Below are 24152 nucleotides of genomic sequence, written 5' to 3'. Positions count from 1 at the left end.
ACTGAGAGTATTACTGTCTACTGAGAATGTTGTCTACTGAGAGTATTACTGTCTACTGAGAGTGTTGTCTACTGAGAGTATTGCTGTCTACTAAGAGTGTTGTCTACTGAGAGTATTACTGTCTACTGAGAGTGTTGTCTACTGAGAGTATTACTGTCTACTAAGAGTGTTGTCTACTGAGAGTATTACTGTCTACTAAGAGTGTTTTTGTATTGCTCCTCCAGTACATGCTGACGATAGAGAGTGCAGTGCCGGAGGCGCGCGACATCGAGACGCAGGGTGTGTTGTTCCAGCAGCTGCTGGGGCTGGCGGACGTCCTCCTGGACGGCTACAAGAGTCAGCTGGTGTCGCTGCAGCAGTGTCCCCGCAGACAGGACCAGTACAACCAGCTGCATCGCAAATATGAACAGGAGCGAGACAAACTCATCTCCCCACTCAGTATGTCTCACTTCATGTCAGGGTAACGGGGCACCTTGTAGGTTCATGTCAGGGTAACGGGGCACCTTGTAGGTTCATGTCAGGGTAACGGGGCACCTTGTAGGTTCATGTCAGGGTAACGGGGCACCTTGTAGATTCATGTCAGGGTAACGGGGCACCTTGTAGGTTCATGTCAGGGTAACGGGGCACCGTGTAGGTTCATGTCAGGGTAACGGGGCACCTTGTAGATTCATGTCAGGGTAACGGGGCACCTTGTAGGTTCATGTCAGGGTAACGGGGCACCTTGTAGATTCATGTCAGGGTAACGGGGCACCTTGTAGATTCATGTCAGGGTAACGGGGCACCTTGTAGATTCTTGTCAGGGTAACCGGGCACCTTGAAGGTTCATATTGGATGTATTTGGGACCGTGTAGGATTTGTTGGGTGTATTTGGGACCGTGTAGGTTCATGTTGGGTGTATTTGGGACCGTGTAGGTTCATATTGGGTGTATTTGGGACTGTGAAGGTTCATGTTGGGTGTATTTGGGACCGTGTAGGATTTGTTGAGTGTATTTGGGACCGTGTAGGTTCATGTTGGGTGTATTTGAGACCGTGTAGGTTCATGTTGGGTGTATTTGGGACTGTGAAGGTTCATGTTGGGTGTATTTGGGACCGTGTAGGATTTGTTGGGTGTATTTGGGACCGTGTAGGTTCATGTTGGGTGTATTTGGGACCGTGTAGGTTCATATTGGGTGTATTTGGGACTGTGAAGGTTCATGTTGGGTGTATTTGGGACTGTGTAGATTCATGTTGGGTATATTTGGGACCGTGTAGGTTCATGTCAGGGGGACTGTGTAGATTCATGTTGGATGTATTTGGGACTGTGTACGTTCATGTTGGGTGTATTTGGGACCGTGTAGATTCATGTTGGGTGTATTTAGGACCTTGTAGGTTCATGTTGGGTGTATTTAGGACCTTGTAGGTTCATGTTGGGTGTATTTAGGACTGTAGATTCATGTTGGGTGTATTTGGGACTGTGTAGGTTCATGTTGGGTGTATTTGGGACCATGTAGGTTCATGTTGGGTGTATTTGGGACCGTGTAGGTTCATGTTGGGTGTATTTAGGACCGTGTAGGTTCATGTTGGGTGTATTTGGGACTGTGTAGATACATGTTGGGTGTATTTGGGACTGTGTAGATACATGTTGGGTGTATTTGGGACCGTGTAGGTTCATATTGGGTGTATTTGGGACTGTGTAGATGCATGTTGGGTGTATTTGGGACTGTGTAGATACATGTTGGGTGTATTTGGGACTGTGTAGATGCATGTTGGGTGTATTTAGGACTGTGTAGATACCTGTTGGGTGTATTTGGGACTGTGTAGATGCATGTTGGGTGTATTTAGGACCGTGTAGATGCATGTTGGGTGTATTTGGGACTGTGTAGATTCATGTTGGGTGTATTTGGGACCGTGTAGATTCATGTTGGGTGTATTTGGGACTGTGTAGATAAATGTTGGGTGTATTTGGGACCGTGTAGGTTCATGTTGGGTGTATTTGGGACTGTAGATGCATGTTGGGTGTATTTGGGACCGTGTAGATGCATGTTGGGTGTATTTGGGACTGTGTAGATGCATGTTGGGTGTATTTGGGACCGTGTAGGTTCATATTGGGTGTATTTGGGACCGTGTAGGTTCATGTTGGGTGTATATGGGACTCTGTAGATGCATGTTGGGTGTATTTGGGACAGTGTAGATGCATGTTGGGTGTATTTGGGACCATGTAGGTTCATGTTGGGTGTATTTGGGACCGAGTAGGTTCATGTTGGGTATATTTGGGACTGTGTAGATGCATGTTGGGTGTATTTGGGACTGTGTAGATGCATGTTGGGTGTATTTGGGACTGTGTAGGTTCATGTTGGGTGTATTTGGGACCATGTAGGTTCATGTTGGGTGTATTTGGGACCGAGTAGGTTCATGTTGGGTATATTTGGGACTGTGTAGGTTCATGTTGGGTGTATTTGGGACCATGTAGGTTCATGTTGGGTGTATTTGGGACCGAGTAGGTTCATGTTGGGTGTATTTGGGACTGTGTAGGTTCATGTTGGGTGTATTTGGGACCATGTAGGTTCATGTTGGGTGTATTTGGGACCATGTAGGTTCATGTTGGGTGTATTTGGGACCGTGTAGGTTCATGTTGGGTGTATTTGGGACCGTGTAGATGCATGTTGGGTGTATTTGGGACCGTGTAGGTTCATGTTGGGTGTATTTGGGACCGTGTAGATGCATGTTGGGTGTATTTAGGACTGTAGATTCATGTCAAGTGTACTGGGGGCCTTGTACATTAATCTCAGGGGTACATTGAAAGACGTTCCAGTATCATCATTTCTAAAACTGGTATTACATATATGCTTTAAGTCGTCCAGACAAAAGCACCTGGAAAGTGATTGATTCTTGTCTCCCTGTATATTGGTGCCTTGTGTGATGCAATAGCTGCATAATGTGCTAGTTCCTGACTCAAAGTGTTTTGTAAAAGTCGTTCACTTAAAGAAACATTATTGGAAGCTCTGAACATGCTGAAGACATCTATACTGGCCGTCTTTGTTCAGATGTATTCAGTTGTGGAATCACTATGCGGCAGTTATGATTGCCATGGTTGTACTTGTTTCAGTGGACCATGAACAGTACGAGAGAGCTGCCACTCTGGCTGAAAAATACTTCGATTTTGAAAATTTGGTAAAGATTTGTGAACTTACGAAGAATGAGGAGAGGCTTCAGCGTTACACACAGCAGTTTGCAGACAAAGTATGTATACCAACTATTGAAGAGTGAAGTTGGTGTGGAATTTATAGATGTGTATAGTGACAAGAATGAGGTTTGGATGAATTGGGATAACATTAAAATTGTTTGAATCATTAGGATAAAGGAAGCAATCCAATTTGGGCAGGCAGAGTATTTTTTCTTTAGAGTTATAGTTCCATTACATTGGATAATGATTAGGAATGATCACAAGTGGATTTTATTCCATCCTCAGCCTCAGCTTCAGTCTGTCTCCCAGACCCTAGTGAATAAATCAAAATTGAATCCAACTCAAGTCTTGATTGCCTCAGCTCTAAAAATTAAGCATTGTTATGGGTTCCATTTGGATTTTACTTTATATTTTGTAGATATACTTTTGAATAAGAACTTTATTTCTGTGACTAAATGTCAGTCTGCACCAGCTTTATGAATAATTTTACGAAGTAGGATTCCTTTGGCAACAGTCAAACACTATCCCTCTGAGGATATCAACATTTTTACTGAACTAACTTATGTTAAGTTTAAAAATGTTCCCTAACCAGAGCAGTGTGTACATGGTTCTCTGTATTGCTTGCAGGGTTTCTCCAACTTCCTCTTCCACTGGTACATGAAGGAAGGTAAGTTCTGCCTTCTGACTTCCAGCATGAAACTGGCAGTCGGGTAGCCTTGTGGTTAAGGCGTTCGCTCGTCATGCCAAAGACCTGGGTTCGATTCCCGACATGGGTACAATGTGTGAAGCCCATTTCTGGTGTCCCCCGCCATGATATTGCTGGAATATTGCTAAAAGTGGCGTAAAACCATACTCACACTCACTCCAACATGAAACTCACCCTAGAATGGCCTCGTTCTCATTAGGAATGTACCTTGGATCAACTGCTCTAGATGTGTGGCGAAGTGAGTGGGTGCCATTGTACCCTGATGACAGCATTGGTGCTCCTGCTATTAACCACTGGTTTTGCTGTTACCAGTGTGGCTTAATACAACAAATAAACAATAGCTTAAATGAGTGCATAAATAAGTCGTTAAATCACATTTCACCCCACCTTACCTTACCTTACCTCACCTATTTAGTACATATATATATAGTAACATGACATGTCAAATTACTGGTGTGTTGTTATAAATCTTCTCCTTCTTCTTCTCCCTCTTCTTCTTCTTTTCTTCTCCTTCTGCTCCTCCCTCTTCTTCTCCTCCTCCTTCTCCTCCTCCTCATTCTCCCTCTTCTGCTTCTTCTCCCTCTTCTTCTTCTCACTCTTCTTCTTCTCCTCCTTCTCCTGCTCCTTCTTCTCCCTCTTCAGCTTCTCTTCCTCCATCTTCCTCTTCTTCTCCCTCTTCTCCTCCCTCTTCTTCCTCTTCTTCTCCCTCTTCTCCTTATCCCTCTTCTTCTCCCTCTTCTTCTCCCTCTTCTTCTTATTATTATGTTGTTGATTGTGTTGATTTCACATGAGAGACATCCTTAACTTGACAGTAAATTGTAATGCTTGATACATTTAATAATGAAGTTGTGAACCTGAAGATTGACATGTTACAGTATCACTTACTGAGTTATTGGGCAGATCAGTGTCCTGTGTAAAGTGAGTCGTGAGACATGTACACCTGTCAATATCATGTACATTGCAGTGTTCCGTAAACGGTTCAAGGGACTTGTCGGTTGTTAACGAAACATTTAAGTTTATGATTGATATGATGTTGTATTTGTCCATCAATACGTAGATGATGCAATCAACTGTTTGATGTTGGCACAGTTCCACAGTTTGATGTTGGCACAGTTCCACAGTTCGATGTTACTTGTTGTTTTACTGCATTTGTTGGCTTGATTTGTTTTGTTGATGTGAAGTTTGCAAATGCTCTAGTCACAATATGGCTGAAATATTGCCAGATTGACTTTTAGTTTTAATTCACTCCCTCACTCCACATCTTGCTGCTGGGGATATATTGCCAATATAACAGAGGAGTTTTAACATAACACAGATCTATTCGAACGGTTTCAACTTGACTGCCAGTACATGTCCATATAGATCTTGGGCAGAAGTATACACTGAAAGTTGTCCTGAATATGGTCTAGGTTTGGTGTTAGAATATCATCAATACGGTTGACATGTTTAGTTGAACTGTAAACAATTTGATTTGTTTGACTTCTCATACTTGTATTGTCTGCCTCTGTATTGGTGAGATTGGAATCTCTTTGAGAACTCACAGAATAGTTTAACTTAGTTTCCTCACCCAGTACTGAATGTTCCTCCATGTTGGTTCTCCATGTTGGTTCTCCGTGTTGGTTCTCCATGTTGGTTCTCCATGTTGGTTCTCCGTTGGTTCTCCATGTTGGTTCTCCATATTAGTTCTCCATATTAGTTCTCCTTATCAGTTCTCCGTTGGTTCTCCGTGTTGGTTCTCCGTGTTGGTTCTCCATGTTGGTTCTCCGTGTTGGTTCTCCTTGTCAGTTCTCCGTTGGTTCTCCTTGTCGGTTCTCCGTTGGTTCTCCGTTGGTTCTCCGTGTTGGTTCTCCGTGTTGGTTCTCCTTGTCGGTTCTCCGTTGGTTCTCCCCGTGTCGGTTCTCCCCGTGTCGGTTCTCCATGTTGGTTCTCCGTGTCGGTTCTCCATGTTGGTTCTCCGTTGGTTCTCCATGTTGGTTCTCCATGTTGGTTCTCCATGTTGGTTCTCCATGTCGGTTCTCCATGTCGGTTCTCCGTGTCGGTTCTCCGTGTCGGTTCTCCGTGTTGGTTCTCCGTGTTGGTTCTCCATGTTGGTCCTCCATGTCGGTTCTCCATTGGTTCTCCATGTTGGTTCTCCGTGTCGACACAGGCCAGGAAGCAGGCTGACTGTCTGTGTGTGTGTTGCAGGCAAGCGTGGCCGCCTCCTGTCCCAGCCTATCGGCACCGACTCCGACCTCAGTCAGTTCCTTAACTCTGACAACACCAGGTACCTTAGCTGGCTGCACGACATCGGCACCAACAACTTTGATAAGGTCAGTAACATCAGGGGTGTGGTGATCTTAAAGGTAGCCATTTGTCTCTGGATAAGTACACTGTCTACTTGTCCAGGGTTTTAAGATTTGTGTTAATTTGATGTGTTTACCGATAAGCCCCAAACCCACATCATAGCACTGTTAACATTTCTCTTTTTCACATGACCCGTGAACATCCGGGGTAGAATAGGTCTTCAGCAACCCATGCTTGCTGTAAAAGGTGACTATGCTTGTTGTAAGACGTGACTAACGGGATCGGGTGGTCAGGCTCGCTGACTGATTGATGCATGTCTTCTTATCCAATATTGTGTGGATCGATTTCTGATGATGTCAGTCACTGGATTGTCAGGTCCAGACTCGATCATTTACAGACCACTGTCATATGGCTGGAATATTGCTGAGTGCAGCATTAAACAACAAACAAACAATATCTTTTTCACATGAAATTAAGCTTTCTTACCCCACTAATTGCTTCAAATCTTCAATTAGAGCTGGCATCTCTGTGGTAGACAGTTTCTGTGTGTCTTCTACAAGCCAATGATATTCCACTATTACCAAGACCCCCTGAAATGGGTGGTGGTGGGGTAGCCTAGTGGTTAAAGCATTTGCCCAACACGACGAAGACCTGGGTTCGATTCCCCACATGGGTACAACATGTGAAGCCCATTTCTGCTGTTCCCAGCCTTGATATTGCTGGAATATTGCTAAATGTGGTATAAAACCAAACTCACTCACTCACTCCTGAAATGGTTACTTCCTCTTTTTTCACACACGTTCTTTTTCTTGGCTATTACAGTCATGGAATTTGCTGAAAGCTTTAGTAATGAGTCTGGAGACAGAGACTTCTATTTTAGTGCACTCTCTTTTCTGTGAAGAGCTTTCTTGTGATCATTATTTGTCATTACAGGCGCACGAAACATTGTTTGATTTGGCTCAAGGAGAAACAGCTTTCCTAGCAAAGAAGAAGGTAGTGTGTCGTTATCCCCTTAATATCATTGTGATTTCTCACACTTTAGTAGATGACTTCCGTAACTGTAGAGAATGTAATTGCTGTAAACTTTGCAGGTCCACAATGAGACAACACTAGAATAGTGTAATTCACTGTAAGAGGCTCTAATTATGAAAATAGAATCCAGCTGAGCTGTTTGGTAAAGTCGTCATGTTTCTCTAAATGTGTGCAGGAAATATCCATGACAAATTCATAAACCTAGCAACATTTTGATAATTGATGGCAGCCTTATGACTATTTTAATGTATCTCAGTGCATACACTAGATGTAACCTATTTTGATGATAATGTCAAATTTGGATTAACATGCCTCTGTATTTTTCAAGTCATGTTAAAATTGACCCTGTGCTACCTAGTACTTCCATATGAAGTGCTTGATCCATATGGTACAAGGTACATATGGCTGAGTCAGCTATATGTCCATCTGTTGATTCAGCATCTGTATGGCTGGGTCAGCTATATGTCCATCTGTTGATTCAGTATCTGTATGGCTGAGACAGCTATATGTCCATCTGTTGATTCAGTATCTGTATGGCTGAGACAGCTATATGTCCATCTGTTGATTCAGCATCTGTATGGCTGAGTCAGCTATATGTCCATCTGTATGGCTGAGTCAGCTATATGTCCATCTGTTGATTCAGTATCTGTATGGCTGAGTCAGCTATGTGTCCATCTGTTGATTCAGTATCTGTATGGCTGAGTCAGCTATATGTCCATCTGTTGATTCAGTATCTGTATGGCTGAGTCAGCTATGTGTCCATCTGTTGATTCAGCATCTGTATGGCTGAGACAGCTATATGTCCATCTGTTGATTCAGCATCTGTATGGCTGAGTCAGCTATATGTCCATCTGTATGGCTGAGTCAGCTATATGTCCATCTGTTGATTCAGCATCTGTATGGCTGAGTCAGCTATATGTCCATCTGTATGGCTGAGACAGCTATATGTCCATCTGTTGATTCAGTATCTGTATGGCTGAGTCAGCTATATGTCCATCTGTTGATTCAGCATCTGTATGGCTGAGTCAGCTATATGTCCATCTGATGATTCAGTATCTGTATGGCTGAGACAGCTATATGTCCATCTGTTGATTCAGCATCTGTATGGCTGAGTCAGCTATATGTCCATCTGTTGATTCAGTATCTGTATGGCTGAGTCAGCTATATGTCCATCTGTATGGCTGAGTCAGCTCTATGTCCATCTGTTGATTCAGTACCTGTATGGCTGAGTCAGCTATATGTCCATCTGTTGATTCAGTATCTGTATGGCTGAGTCAGCAATATGTCCATCTGTATGGCTGAGTCAGCTCTATGTCCATCTGTTGATTCAGTATCTGTATGGCTGAGTCAGCTATATGTCCATCTGTTGATTCAGTATCTGTATGGCTGAGACAGCTATATGTCCATCTGTTGATTCAGTATCTGTATGGCTGAGTCAGCTATATGTCCATCTGTTGATTCAGTATCTGTATGGCTGAGTCAGCTATATGTCCATCTGTTGATTCAGTATCTGTATGGCTGAGACAGCTATATGTCCATCTGTTGATTCAGCATCTGTATGGCTGAGTCAGCTACATGTCCATCTGTGTATTCAGCATCTGTATGGCTGAGCCAGGTTGCTATGGTTTGTTACAGACTCTGCTAAGCCTGAGCAAGCTGGCCGCCCTGGCAGCTGATGACCCCGAGTCCTTGGAGGAGAATGTAGAAGGTGAGATACTGTATCACATGTTTGTTGTTCCAGTAGAACATTGAGAAAACTTGTACTGGATCCTTTCTTCCCACTCACTCCCACAATGTACGAAACATCCATTTAACAAAAAGTATGAAATTTACTTCCTAACATTTCTGTTATACTCACTACACTTTTAAGAGATGATCTGTGATTTGAACATTTTCAACACCGGCCACAACGTAACAAATCAAAAGCAATCCTTCCCAGTTAACATGGCCTCTATGTACCAGGAAGTAATGCAAGAATTGTCAGCCTGCACTGACCACTGGCCATGCAAGCTCCTTCCCATCTTCCCGAGGCAAGTGGGTTAACTGACTTTAAAAGTCAAGTTTCCACCCTTGCCAAACTAGGCTGGAATTCCTGGGCTCGATCCTAGCGCTCCCAGGCTATTACGAGTTATGTCTCTTCTATGCCTGTCCTATGGACCAGGGGCGGTCGGGTAGCCTAGTGGTTAAAGCGTTCGCTCGTCACGCCGAAGACCCGGGTTCGATTCCCGACATGGGTACAATGTGTGAAGCCCATTTCTGGTGTCACCCGCCGTGATATTGCTGGAATATTGCTAAAAGTGGCGTAAAACCATACTCACTCACGCCTAGTCAGGACGATCTGATCAATAATCAAGACCTTTATTGTGATAAAACGGGTCTTACATCGCGAAGTGCATCAAATCATGTGAGCACCTTGATTAAAAACATGAAAATACTTGGAAAATATCTGTTGACAACGAGTTGGCAGTGCACATGCTTTGCAAATTCTGCAATCAACCCAAATCTGCATGACAGTTTATGAACTGAATTTTGATTTCGTAGCGCGATTTTGATTAGGCTATGCATAGACTCGTTAGTCGAGCCAAAATGTAACTCCATAATACCAGCCTAGTTCAGCAAGGGTGGAAACTGGACTTTTATAGTCAGTTAACTCTCTTGCCTCGGGAAGATGGCTCCTTCCCAGCGCGTGACACCCTCATCACCCCTCAGTATCATCACTGCCACTGATGTGCAAGTGCCATGACAACAATCTTCCAAATTTTTCCTCTAACCCCATATATATATATTGTGTGTATGTCTTTGGGAATGCCATTCTGGTGAACTGGGAAAATGTTTACAACTGACTATTTCCCAGATGCATTCATGTTTGTTAGATCAGATTGGGGTGAGATTACGGACTGTTTGAAGAACACCCAACTTCCCCCTTGCATTCTCACTTAACTAATTACATGATAGCTGAAATAGAAATTCAAATTGACAAACCAACAAAATAATTTGGGAAGAGTGTTCGGAATTATCATAGTCATCACTTGTTTGTAAACATACCGGTCAAACGGTTGCGAGTTCAACACCAAGCATGGTTGTAGGCAATCCACTCTGATGTATGTATAGGTGGGTGTGGGTACTGGTGGGTATGGACGTGAGCGCACAAACAAGAATGTTCCTCTCCACTCCATGTTAACTGACTATAAAAGTCCTGTTTCCACCCTTGCCGAACTAGGCTGGAATTTCCAGGTTCGAGTGGCTATTCTGGGTTATTACCCTTCCATGTTCCTCCTATTGACCAATCAGATTCTATCTCTCTATCACTTGCATTTGCTTTAAATAACATGGCTTCGCCCAGTGAACATGGTGAAGACGATCTGATTTATAATACATTTATCTATATTGTAATAAAACGGGTCCTACTTTGTGAAATGCATCAAATCATGTGAGCACCTTGATTAAAAACTTTAAAAGATTTGACAAATATTGGCTGACCCTAAGTTGTCGGTACACATGCTTTGCAAATCATGCAGTCCGCCGAAATCTGCACGGCAGTTTTCAAACCGGATGACGATTTCGTTACGCTATTTTGATTGGACTATGCATAATTGCAGCCTGGTTTGGGAAGGGTTGAAACTGGACTTTTATAGTCAGTTAACTCCCTTGCCTAGGGAAGATGTTTCCACTCTGATGTATAGATATGTAGTCTTGACATTGCTGTGAAGTACCAGAGTGTCTGTGTGTTGTGTGTGTTTGTGTGTGTGTTCCTGTAATCTCTGATGTATAAATGTGTGGGCACGACAATGCTGTGAAGGAACTGACTCTGTGTGTTGTGTGTGTCTGTCTGTGTGTTGTTTGTGTATGGCTGTGTGTTCCACTCTGATGTATAGATGTGTGGGCTGGACAATGCTGTGAAGGAACTGACTGTGTGTGTTGTGTGTGTATGGCTGTGTGTTCCACTCTGATGTATAGATGTGTGGGCTGGACAATGCTGTGAAGGAACTGACTCTGTTTGTGTGTTGTGTGTGTATGGCTGTGTGTTCCACTCTGATGTATAGATGTGTGGGCTGGAAAATGCTGTGAAGGAACTGACTCTGTTTGTGTGTTGTGTGTGTATGGCTGTGTGTTCCACTCTGATGTATAGATGTGTGGGCTGGAAAATGCTGTGAAGGAACTGACTCTGTTTGTGTGTTGTGTGTGTATGGCTGTGTGTTCCACTCTGATGTATAGATGTGTGGGCTGGAAAATGCTGTGAAGGAACTGACTGTGTGTGTTGTGTGTGTATGGCTGTGTGTTCCACTCTGATGTATAGATGTGTGGGCTGGACAATGCTGTGAAGGAACTGACTCTGTTTGTGTGCTGTGTGTTGTGTGTGTATGGCTGTGTGTTGTGTGTGTATGGATGTGTGTTCCACTCTTATGTATAGATGTGTGGGCTGGACAATGCTGTGAAGGAACTGACTCTGTTTGTGTGTTGTGTGTGTATGGCTGTGTGTTCCACTCTGATGTATAGATGTGTGGGCTGGACAATGCTGTGAAGGAACTGACTCTGTTTGTGTGTTGTGTGTGTATGGCTGTGTGTTCCACTCTGATGTATAGATGTGTGGGCTGGACAATGCTGTGAAGGAAATGACTCTGTGTGTGTGTTGTGTGTTGTGTGTGTATGGATGTGTGTTCCACTCTTATGTATAGATGTGTGGGCTGGACAATGCTGTGAAGGAACTGACTCTGTTTGTGTGTTGTGTGTGTATGGCTGTGTGTTCCACTCTGATGTATAGATGTGTGGGCTGGAAAATGCTGTGAAGGAACTGACTGTGTGTGTTGTGTGTGTATGGCTGTGTGTTCCACTCTGATGTATAGATGTGTGGGCTGGACAATGCTGTGAAGGAACTGACTCTGTTTGTGTGTTGTGTGTTGTGTGTGTATGGCTGTGTGTTGTGTGTGTATGGATGTGTGTTCCACTCTTATGTATAGATGTGTGGGCTGGACAATGCTGTGAAGGAACTGACTCTGTTTGTGTGTTGTGTGTGTATGGCTGTGTGTTCCACTCTGATGTATAGATGTGTGGGCTGGACAATGCTGTGAAGGAACTGACTGTGTGTGTTGTGTGTGTATGGCTGTGTGTTCCACTCTGATGTATAGATGTGTGGGCTGGACAATGCTGTGAAGGAACTGACTCTGTTTTTGTGTTGTGTGTGTATGGCTGTGTGTTCCACTCTGATGTATAGATGTGTGGGCTGGGCAATGCTGTGAAGGAACTGACTCTGTGTGTGTGTTGTGTGTTGTGTGTGTATGGATGTGTGTTCCACTCTTATGTATAGATGTGTGGGCTTGACAATGCTGTGAAGGAACTGACTCTGTTTGTGTGTTGTGTGTGTATGGCTGTGTGTTCCACTCTGATGTATAGATGTGTGGGCTGGACAATGCTGTGAAGGAACTGACTCTGTTTGTGTGTTGTGTGTGTATGGCTGTGTGTTCCACTCTGATGTATAGATGTGTGGGCTGGACAATGCTGTGAAGGAACTGACTCTGTGTGTGTGTTGTGTGTTGTGTGTGTATGGATGTGTGTTCCACTCTTATGTATAGATGTGTGGGCTGGACAATGCTGTGAAGGAACTGACTCTGTTTGTGTGTTGTGTGTGTATGGCTGTGTGTTCCACTCTGATGTATAGATGTGTGGGCTGGACAATGCTGTGAAGGAACTGACTCTGTTTGTGTGTTGTGTGTGTATGGCTGTGTGTTCCACTCTGATGTATAGATGTGTGGGCTGGACAATGCTGTGAAGGAACTGACTCTGTGTGTGTGTTGTGTGTTGTGTGTGTATGGCTGTGTGTTCCACTCTGATGTATAGATGTGTGGGCTTGACAATGCTGTGAAGGAACTGACTCTGTTTGTGTGTTGTGTGTGTATGGCTGTGTGTTCCACTCTGATGTATAGATGTGTGGGCTGGACAATGCTGTGAAGGAACTGACTCTGTTTGTGTGTTGTGTGTGTATGGCTGTGTGTTCCACTCTGATGTATAGATGTGTGGGCTGGACAATGCTGTGAAGGAACTGACTCTGTTTGTGTGTTGTGTGTGTATGGCTGTGTGTTCCACTCTGATGTATAGATGTGTGGGCTGGACAATGCTGTGAAAGAACTGACTCTGTTTGTGTGTTGTGTGTGTATGGCTGTGTGTTCCACTCTGATGTATAGATGTGTGGGCTGGACAATGCTGTGAAGGAACTGACTCTGTTTGTGTGTTGTGTGTGTATGGCTGTGTGTTCCACTCTGATGTATAGATGTGTGGGCTGGACAATGCTGTGAAGGAACTGACTCTGTTTGTGTGTTGTGTGTGTATGGCTGTGTGTTCCACTCTGATGTATAGATGTGTGGGCTGGACAATGCTGTGAAGGAAATGACTCTGTGTGTGTGTTGTGTGTTGTGTGTGTATGTGTATGGATGTGTGTTCCACTCTGATGTATAGATGTGTGGGCTGGACAATGCTGTGAAGGAACTGACTCTGTTTGTGTGTTGTGTGTGTATGGCTGTGTGTTCCACTCTGATGTATAGATGTGTGGGCTGGACAATGCTGTGAAGGAACTGACTCTGTTTGTGTGTTGTGTGTGTATGGCTGTGTGTTCCACTCTGATGTATAGATGTGTGGGCTGGACAATGCTGTGAAGGAACTGACTCTGTGTGTGTGTTGTGTGTTGTGTGTGTATGGCTGTGTGTTCCACTCTTATGTATAGATGTGTGGGCTGGACAATGCTGTGAAGGAACTGACTCTGTTTGTGTGTTGTGTGTGTATGGCTGTGTGTTCCACTCTGATGTATAGATGTGTGGGCTGGACAATGCTGTGAAGGAACTGACTCTGTTTGTGTGTTGTGTGTGTATGGCTGTGTGTTCCACTCTGATGTATAGATGTGTGGGCTGGAAAATGCTGTGAAGGAACTGACTGTGTGTGTTGTGTGTGTATGGCTGTGTGTTCCACTCTGATGTATAGATGTGTGGGCTGGACAATGCTGTGAAGGAACTGACTCTGTGTGTGTGTACCTCTCCCCTCTGATGTATAGATGTGTGGGCTGGACATTGCTGTGAAGGAAATGACTCTGTGTGTGTTGCAGGCATCAACGATGAGCTTACCCTGATCCTGCACCAGGAGCAGCTCCCGGAGGAGGTCCTGGAGGTGAGACAGTGACACAGTGACACAGTGACACAGTCCAGCCATTGGCCTACGTCACCTCACTCAGACACATTCACATTCTGTCCCACTGTCATCAATAAGTTTATACTTATGTGTAATAGTGATGTTTGTTTGTTTGTTTGTTTGTTGTTTAACGCCACACTCAGCAATGTTCCAGCTATATGATGGCGGTCTGTAAATAATCGAGTCTGGACCAGACAATCCAGTGATTCATGTCATGATCATCGATCCATGCAATTTGGATACGATGACAAGCATCAACCAAGTCAGTGAGCCTGATCAACCGGCCCCGTTAGTCACCTCTTACAACAAGCATAGTTGCCTTCTATGGCAAGCATGGGTTATTGAAGACCTATTCTACACCGAATCTTCATGGGTAAATAGTGAAGTATTGTCTTAGGTCTTCTCAAGCTATTCACAGGAGGAAGTAACTTTATCATTAAAATCAAGGGATTTGTACAGATAAGCCATACACAAATGCCAGTTGGCTTGTCATTTTTATGTCGATGTTGTCCGACTTGGTAGTGAAAAATATGAATCATGTCATGGTCCTTATGTTGTTAGTTTTTCTATTGTGTGGCAAATTGACTGTTTGACCAGTGAATTTCTCCTGTTCACCACGTCAAATGTACTATTTGCAAACAGCCTTGACTGTGAGGTGCTCACAAGGATTGAGGTCAGCTGGTCATGAAGTTATTTCGATCCCATATTCATTGATTCAGTGGGATTATATGAGATTTTCTCTCAATCACGTGTTGCAGACGCTGGGGATGGACCCCGCCAACATGGGTGTGATGTCCACCACGGAACTCATTGAGGTGAGGTCAGGAGCAGTCTCACAGAAAACACCACAAGTTTTTAGGTTGTCTCTTTTATGCTTCATCAATTAGGAGAAGAACTGTTTTTCTGTTACACTTGATCAAGTATTTATGCCAGTGATCTGTAAATAATCAAGTCTGGACCAGACAATCAAGTGATTGATATCATGAGCATCGATCCATACAATTGGGTTAAGTACACACTGACACATGTACACACTGACACATGTACACACTGACACATGTACACACTGACATACGTACACACACATGGCCTTATGTTTCAGCTGTATGTGGGGGACAAGAACAAGATGGCATCGGAGTATGACTTCAAGAAGGCCCTGGACCTCTTACAGTACCTCGACAAGGTGAGTGACCTCCAGGACCATGTGGTTAGTGGCAGGTGCATCATATCTATAGTAATGTCACATACTGTTCTCTGCCCCAAGTAACACCCCTAGTGACACCTCCGTGAGTGTGTCTGTGATCTGCCTTTGTCTCTCCCCAAGTAGCACCCCTAGTAACACCTCCTTGAGTGTGTCTGTGATCTGCCTTTGTCTCTCCCCAAGTAGCACCCCTAGAGTCACCTCCGTGAGTGTGTCTGTGATCTGCCTTTGTCTCTCCCCAAGTAGCACCCCTAGTGACACCTCCGTGAGTGTGTCTATGATCTGCCTTTGTCTCTCCCCAAGTAGCACCCCTAGTGACACCTCCGTGAGTGTGTCTATGATCTGCCTTTGTCTCTCCCCAAGTAGCACACCTAGGGTCTCCTCCGTGAGTGTGTCTATGATCTGCCTTTGTCTCTCCCCAAGTAGCACCCCTAGTGACACTTCCGTGAGTGTGTCTATGATCTGCCTTTGTCTCTCCCCAAGTAGCACCCCTAGTGACACCTCCGTGAGTGTGTCTATGATCTGCCTTTGTCTCTCCCCAAGTAGCACACCTAGGGTCTCCTCCGTGAGTGTGTCTATGATCTGCCTTTGTCTCTCCCCAAGTAGCACCCCTAGTGACACTTCTGCGAATGTGTCTATGATCTGCCTTTGTCTCTCCCCAAGTAGCACCCCTAGTGACACCTCCGTGAGTGTGTCTATGATCTGCCTTTGTCTCTCCCCAAGTAGCACACCTAGGGTCTCCTCCGTGAGTGTGTCTATGATCTGCCTTTGTCTCTCCCCAAGTAGCACCCCTAGTGACACCTCCGTGAGTGTGTCTGTGATCTGCCTTTGTCTCTCCCCAAGTAGCACCCCTAGTAACACCTCCTTGAGTGTGTCTGTGATCTGCCTTTGTCTCTCCCCAAGTAGCACCCCTAGAGTCACCTCCGTGAGTGTGTCTGTGATCTGCCTTTGTCTCTCCCCAAGTAGCACCCCTAGAGTCACCTCCGTGAGTGTCTGTGATCTGCCTTTGTCTCTCCCCAAGTAGCACCCCTAGTGACACCTCTGTGAGTGTCTGTGATCTGCCTTTGTCTCTTCCCCTAGTAGTACCCCTAGTGACACCTCCGTGAGTGTGTCTGTGATCTGCCTTTGTCTCTCCCCAAGTAGCACCCCTAGGGTCTCCTCCTTGAGTGTGTCTGTGATCTGCCTTTGTCTCTCCCCAAGTAGCACACCTAGGGTCTCCTCCGTGAGTGTCTGTGATCTGCCTTTGTCTCTCCCCAAGTAGCACCCCTTAGGGTCACCTCCGTGAGTGTGTCTGTGATCTGCCTTTGTCTCTTCCCCTAGTAGTACCCCTAGTGACACCTCCGTGAGTGTGTCTGTGATCTGCCTTTGTCTCTCCCCTAGTAGCACCCCTAGTGACACCTCCTTGAGTGTGTCTGTGATCTGCCTTTGTCTCTCTCCTAGTAGTACCCCTAGTGTCTCCTCCTTGAGTGTCTGTGATCTGCCTTTGTCTCTCTCCTAGTAGCACCCCTAGAGTCACCTCCTTGAGTGTGTCTGTGATCTGCCTTTGTCTCTCCCTTAGTAGCACCCCTAGTGACACCTCCGTGAGTGTGTCTATGATCTGCCTTTGTCTCTCCCCAAGTAGCACCCCTAGTGACACCTCCTTGAGTGTGTCTGTGATCTGCCTTTGTCTCTCCCCAAGTAGCACCCCTAGTGACACTTCCGTGAGTGTGTCTATGATCTGCCTTTGTCTCTCCCCAAGTAGCACCCCTAGTGACACCTCCGTGAGTGTGTCTGTGATCTGCCTTTGTCTCTCCCCTAGTAGTACCCCTAGTGACACCTCCGTGAGTGTGTCTGTGATCTGCCTTTGTCTCTCCCCAAGTAGCACCCCTAGTGACACCTCCGTGAGTGTGTCTGTGATCTGCCTTTGTCTCTCCCCTAGTAGTACCCCTAGTGACACCTCCGTGAGTGTGTCTGTGATCTGCCTTTGTCTCTGCCCAAGTAGCACCCCTAGAGTCACCTCCGTGAGTGTGTCTATGATCTGCCTTTGTCTCTCCCCAAGTAGCACCCCTAGGGTCTCCTCCTTGAGTGTGTCTGTGATCTGCCTTTGTCTCTCCCCAAGTAGCACACCTAGGGTCTCCTCCGTGAGTGTCTGTGATCTGCCTTTGTCTCTCCCCAAGTAGCACCCCTAGTGACACCTCCGTGAGTGTCTGTGATCTGCCTTTGTCTCTTCCCCTAGTAGTACCCCTAGTGACACCTCCGTGAGTGTGTCTGTGATCTGCCTTTGTCTCTCTCCTAGTAGCTCCCCTAGAGTCACCTCCTTGAGTGTGTCTGTGATCTGCCTTTGTCTCTCCCCTAGTGACACCTCTGTGAGTGTGTCTGTGATCTGCCTTTGTTTCTGCCCAAGTAGTACCCCTAGTGACACCTCCGTGAGTGTGTCTGTGATCTGCCTTTGTCTCTGCCCAAGTAGTACCCCTAGTGACACCTCCGTGAGTGTGTCTGTGATCTGCCTTTGTCTCTCCCCTAGTAGCACCCCTAGTGACACCTCCATGAGTGTGTCTGTGATCTGCCTTTGTCTCTGCCCAAGTAGTACCCCTAGTGACACCTCCGTGAGTGTGTCTGTGATCTGCCTTTGTCTCTGCCGAAGTAGTACCCCTAGTGACACCTCCGTGAGTGTGTCTGTGATCTGCCTTTGTCTCTCCCCTAGTAGTACCCCTAGTGACACCTCCGTGAGTGTGTCTGTGATCTGCCTTTGTCTCTCCCCTAGTAGTACCCCTAGTGACACCTCCGTGAGTGTGTCTGTGATCTGCCTTTGTCTCTCCCCTAGTAGTACCCCTAGTGACACCTCCGTGAGTGTGTCTGTGATCTGCCTTTGTCTCTGCCCAAGTAGTACCCCTAGTGACACCTCCTTGAGTGTGTCTGTGATCTGCCTTTGTCTCTCCCCTAGTAGTACCCCTAGTGACACCTCCGTGAGTGTGTCTGTGATCTGCCTTTGTCTCTCCCCTAGTAGTACCCCTAGTGACACCTCCGTGAGTGTGTCTGTGATCTGCCTTTGTCTCTCCCCAAGTAGCACCCCTAGTGACACCTCCTTGAGTGTGTCTGTGATCTGCCTTTGTCTCTGCCCAAGTAGTACCCCTAGTGACACCTCCTTGAGTGTGTCTGTGATCTGCCTTTGTCTCTAGTACCCCTAGTGACACCTCCTTGAGTGTGTCTGTGATCTGCCTTTGTCTCTAGTACCCCTAGTGACACCTCCGTGAGTGTGTCTGTGATCTGCCTTTGTCTCTCTCCTAGTAGTACCCCTAGTGACACCTCCGTGAGTGTGTCTGTGATCTGCCTTTGTCTCTGCCCAAGTAGTACCCCTAGTGACACCTCCTTGAGTGTGTCTGTGATCTGCCTTTGTCTCTCCCCTAGTAGTACCCCTAGTGACACCTCCGTGAGTGTGTCTGTGATCTGCCTTTGTCTCTCCCCTAGTAGTACCCCTAGTGACACCTACGTGAGTGTGTCTGTGATCTGCCTTTGTCTCTCCCCAAGTAGCACCCCTAGTGACACCTCCTTGAGTGTGTCTGTGATCTGCCTTTGTCTCTGCCCAAGTAGTACCCCTAGTGACACCTCCTTGAGTGTGTCTGTGATCTGCCTTTGTCTCTAGCACCCCTAGTGACACCTCCTTGAGTGTGTCTGTGATCTGCCTTTGTCTCTAGTACCCCTAGTGACACCTCCGTGAGTGTGTCTGTGATCTGCCTTTGTCTCTCTCCTAGTAGTACCCCTAGTGACACCTCCGTGAGTGTGTCTGTGATCTGCCTTTGTCTCTGCCCAAGTAGTACCCCTAGTGACACCTCCTTGAGTGTGTCTGTGATCTGCCTTTGTCTCTAGTACCCCTAGTGACACCTCCTTGAGTATGTCTGTGATCTGCCTTTGTCTCTAGTACCCCTAGTGACACCTCCGTGAGTGTGTCTGTGATCTGCCTTTGTCTCTCTCCTAGTAGTACCCCTAGTGACACCTCCGTGAGTGTGTCTGTGATATGCCTTTGTCTCTCTCCTAGTAGTACCCCTAGTGACACCTCCGTGAGTGTGTCTGTGATCTGCCTTTGTCTCTCCCCTAGTAGTACCCCTAGTGACACCTCCGTGAGTGTGTCTGTGATCTGCCTTTGTCTCTCCCCTAGTAGTACCCCTAGTGACACCTCCGTGAGTGTGTCTGTGATCTGCCTTTGTCTCTGCCCAAGTAGTACCCCTAGTGACACCTCCGTGAGTGTGTCTGTGATCTGCCTTTGTCTCTGCCCAAGTAGTACCCCTAGTGACACCTCCGTGAGTGTGTCTGTGATCTGCCTTTGTCTCTCCCCAAGTAGTACCCCTAGTGACACCTCCGTGAGTGTGTCTGTGATCTGCCTTTGTCTCTCCCCTAGTAGTACCCCTAGTGACACCTCCTTGAGTGTGTCTGTGATCTGCCTTTGTCTCTGCCCAAGTAGTACCCCTAGTGACACCTCCGTGAGTGTGTCTATGATCTGCCTTAGTCTCTGCCCAAGTAGTACCCCTAGTGACACCTCCGTGAGTGTGTCTGTGATCTGCCTTTGTCTCTGCCCAAGTAGTACCCCTAGTGACACCTCCGTGAGTGTGTCTGTGATCTGCCTTTGTCTCTGCCCAAGTAGTACCCCTAGTGACACCTCCGTGAGTGTGTCTGTGATCTGCCTTTGTCTCTGCCCAAGTAGTACCCCTAGAGTCACCTCCGTGAGTGTGTCTGTGATCGGCCTTTGTCTCTCCCCTAGTAGTACCCCTAGTGACACCTCCGTGAGTGTGTCTGTGATCTGCCTTAGTCTCTCCCCAAGTAGTACCCCTAGTGACACCTCCTTGAGTGTGTCTGTGATCTGCCTTTGTCTCTTCTCGAGAGAGCCCCGTGTGGATGTACCTGGAATACTTTTGTCTGTGTGTTTCAGGCTGAAGGAGGTGCTGACCTCAATGATCTCAAGCTACACATCTGGTGCCGAGCCATTTTAAGAGACAAGTAAGTCAGACTTTAGTCTGAATGGTGCATCTTGTGAATAGCAACCAGGATATCCAATAGTAGAAATCAAAGCACAGATCGTTTGCCAAAAACTGAGTAGGCTTTTCTCTTTTGACCGAGTTTGAAGTTATAAGATTTTGACCAAGGAGAAGGTTCACAACTAGACTGGATGAAGAGAATTTATGGATGTCAACTTCTTTATTATGAGGAACATTATGTTTCAGAGTATATACTTACTCCTTCATCATTCACCTGATGTACTAGTAAGTATATACTCCGAAACGTTGTGTTCCTCATAATTAGGAAGTTGACATCCATAAATTCTCTTCTTTATGTGCATCACTTCTAAATGCCTTTCAATCTTGCCAGCTGTCCCAAATTCCTGTATGTGTTAAGAATTTGCAACTAAATTCATACAAATCATTTGCAAATCTGTTAAGAGAGGGTAATTATTTAGCATCGGTCCATTCGAGAAACTCCACTCATTTTTGGAAGTTCCTGCAGTAGACATAAAAACTAAATGATAAAATTATCAACCGATGTCAACAATACTGACGATCACAACAAAATACGTATTGTAATTTGTGAAAGTTCGCGTGATAAGGACCAGGTGGCAGATCCATGGCCTGGACACCTGTACCAGGGACTCCACTGACCGGTGTTTGTGTTCACAGCTGGACCAACCCTGCAGACGGTGACCCACTGGATGTCATCCGGGAAACAGTGTTCTTCAAGACCATCGATCTAGCATACACAGAAGGTAGGTCCCTGTAACGTGGAATGTCCAGAGTAGATCTATACACCTGGCAGGTATATCATGTGACCCCCACTGTCTGGTGTGGTGACTTTGTCCACCTGTCCTTTTGCTGGTTATCTTTCTCCCTGTGCTGGTGCTAGTGGGCCTGTCTCCCTTTGCTACTAGTGCTGGTGATCTATCTCCCTGTGCTGGTGCTAGTGCTGTGATCTATCTCCCTGTGCTAGTGCTAGTGCTGTGATCTATCTGCCTGTGCTAGTGCTGGTGCTGATGATCTGTCTCCCTGTGCTGGTGATCTGTTCTCCCTGTGCTAGTGCTAGTGCTAGTGCTAGTGCTGTGATCTATCTCACTAGTGCTGGTGCTGGTGATCTGTCTCCCTGTGCTAGTGCTAGTGGAGTAGGGGGAGATTAGCTCTGCTGAGTTCACATATGTATCCACAGTTTAGGAACTGCCAGCTCCACAAATCATCATATTTTATTTTCCACCTCCATCTTACCTTATACCAAAACATAACATGCTTCCTGTAAGAATTCCAGTGATCAAACTTTGTGATTTGACTGGGTGTGTGTCTTTGTGCCCTAATCTACAGATCTGTACAGTTTCATCCCTTATAATTGAGATGTGATATGGAGAGTCTGATCCTGCCCGTTTGCTGTTGCAGGAGGAGACCTGGAGGATGTGCTGCCATGCCAGGAGGCGATCCTGTCCAGCGAGGAGCTCGGAGCCTGCAGACACAACTCCAACTTCCAATACCTCATCAAAGCAGGCTATGAACACATGAAGAACATCATGGCCTAGAGCCGACCGGTCTCCCCACGATGTCAGACAATGACAATGACATGGTCCACCAACAAACAATGTCAGGCAACAATACTCCGACAATCTACCAACAACACTGGCCAGCCTGCCAATGCTTATAAGCAGCAACACTGCCATTGTCTACGGCCCAGGACCAACACTGCCTTGGTCTATGGCCCAGCACCAACACTGCTTTGGTTTATCCAGTGCTCTCCTTTGTGAACATTGTGATGATCTGACATGAACATGTTGATATCATTGCCAAGAGAACTGTTGTTTTTAATCAAGCATGTGTCAAGGCCAGAATACAGAAACATTATCGAACTAGTTGACAGACAAGCTGTGCAGGGATGACTGAGAGGCATCAGGAGATTCCCATCTAAGTTCAACCTAACACAGTGGATGTCCTTGTCTTTCTTACATTACATGAAATGAGTGAAGTGCTTCTCGAACCCCCGCCCAGTCTGTACCTGCAGGAGTCTGGGCCAACCAATCACTGTATACAGTGTGCTGTGGGGGAGAACTGAAGGAGCCTGGGCCAACCAATCACTGTATACAGTGTGCTGTGGGGGAGAACTGAATGAGTCCAGCATGAGGAATGGTCCTGTGCTGGAGTTCAGTTTGCCTTCAGAGGATGTGAATCAGCAGCTGCAGTGTTGTCATTGTATTTCTCACTAACAGAAACAAAGTGCTTCTGTCTTGTATATATTGTATCATGTTTCAGAAATCAATACAATTTTCACCAAAGAAAAGGATGTTTTAATGTTTTTAGCTCACCACGACCGAAGGTCTAAGTGAGTTTATCACATGTTGTATTGTCTGTCCATAGCACATCCAGCTTCTCTGACGCAGTCAAAGGGATGAATTCATGAACCTGAAACCTGTGGAAGATGTCTAGCATGATAGTTGAGATCAAAGTCTTAGTAATAGTAACTTGGCGTTAGGGATCACGGGTAGCCCAGTCGTCTAAGGCGCCGCGATTCGCTGTGCAGAGTTGCGTCCCTTGGACACGCCAGAAACCTATGATAAGGGGTTCGAATCCCAGTTCTCCCTCATGGGCGGATACAGAGGGGGGGGTTGCGGGGGTGCGCACCCCCCCTTTTTATTTCGAAAAAAATCTTTATTTCTGTATAAATTACCACCAAAGACAATAAATAGATCTTAATTGTGCACCCCTCCTTTTCAAAAAAGCTGTTTCCGCCCATGCTCCCTGATTATGTTTCTAGGTTTGTCAGCACCATGCTCGTGGGTTTCATTGAAGTGGTTAACGGAGACCTGCATCACTTCTGGCTTTCCTCCCACATTAAGCTGACACACCGTGATATAATTGGAATACTGTTAAAAGTGGCGTTAAACCCAGTTCACTCACTCACTCACTTTGAATTACATTCTGTAGGTCACCTGGTTCCACTTGCATAAAATGATCTTAGAGCTACAATGATCCTAACTCCAGTATTCAAATGAGAGTCATGGCGCTAAGATAGTTTTGTGGAAGGGGACCCTGGACTCAAAATTCACATAAGCTTATGTAACTAAATGCTGTTGGTAAACTTCTCACACTTCTGATTCAATTTTGACCCGGTCACCATTGCACCTGTTTACTGAACCATTTCTGCATGTATCCTATGAATACTCATGAAGATTTAACTTTGTTAAACTGCATACATGAAGCGGACAGATTTTGTGGTGGTAGTGTGGTGATGTGGGTAGCCATCTCCTACACTGGTAGAACCGACTTGGTGCAAGTTCTGGGACATTTAACGGAACAGCGTTACACAGATGAGATTCTTCTGCCACACGTCCTTCCCATAATGCAACCAACGAACGTCATTTTCCAACAAGACAACGCCCAATCTCACACAGCAAGACTGTCAACATCCTTTTTCAGGGATCACAACATCCAGGTCCTGCCATGACCCTCCAGGTCTCCAGATTTAAACCCAATCGAACATTTATGGGTTGCACTGGATCAGCGACACAGAACCTCCGGCACATGCACTGCAGCACGCCACAATTCGGGATCTGATTGCTTCCATGGGATGACCATACCAATTAGACTTGGACTCTAATG

General features: G+C 45.8%; 1 protein-coding gene across 2 annotated transcripts in view; it reads left to right on the top strand.

Annotated features, from left to right (window-relative positions):
- The window catches only part of LOC124124817 (nuclear pore complex protein Nup133-like), a 57033-nt gene extending 34200 nt beyond the window's left edge, over positions 1–22833 (top strand). The window contains exons 23-35 of one of the 2 annotated variants that reach the window (XR_007223203.1): positions 225–438; positions 3086–3219; positions 3791–3830; positions 6054–6178; positions 7086–7145; positions 8820–8892; positions 14275–14336; positions 15116–15172; positions 15460–15540; positions 20462–20529; positions 21204–21289; positions 21945–22144; positions 22274–22833. Coding sequence is in view for 1 of the 2 variants with exons in the window: in XM_048403187.1 (XP_048259144.1) it covers positions 225–438; positions 3086–3219; positions 3791–3830; positions 6054–6178; positions 7086–7145; positions 8820–8892; positions 14275–14336; positions 15116–15172; positions 15460–15540; positions 20462–20529; positions 21204–21289; positions 21945–22081 (1137 nt within the window). In the remaining variant the exon portion in view is untranslated. Of the gene's footprint in view, positions 1–224; positions 439–3085; positions 3220–3790; positions 3831–6053; positions 6179–7085; positions 7146–8819; positions 8893–14274; positions 14337–15115; positions 15173–15459; positions 15541–20461; positions 20530–21203; positions 21290–21944 lie in introns of both variants that reach the window. The other variant, XM_048403187.1, reaches the window with a different exon arrangement.
- Positions 22834–24152: the final 1319 nt, after the last annotated feature.

The sequence above is a fragment of the Haliotis rufescens genome, unplaced genomic scaffold (assembly GCF_023055435.1).
Source record: "Haliotis rufescens isolate VD_foot unplaced genomic scaffold, xgHalRufe1.0.p SCAF_3, whole genome shotgun sequence".
NCBI classification, from domain to species: domain Eukaryota; kingdom Metazoa; phylum Mollusca; class Gastropoda; order Lepetellida; family Haliotidae; genus Haliotis; species Haliotis rufescens.
The sequence above is the reverse complement of the archived record's forward strand: the minus strand, read 5'-3'. Positions and strand labels throughout refer to the sequence as shown.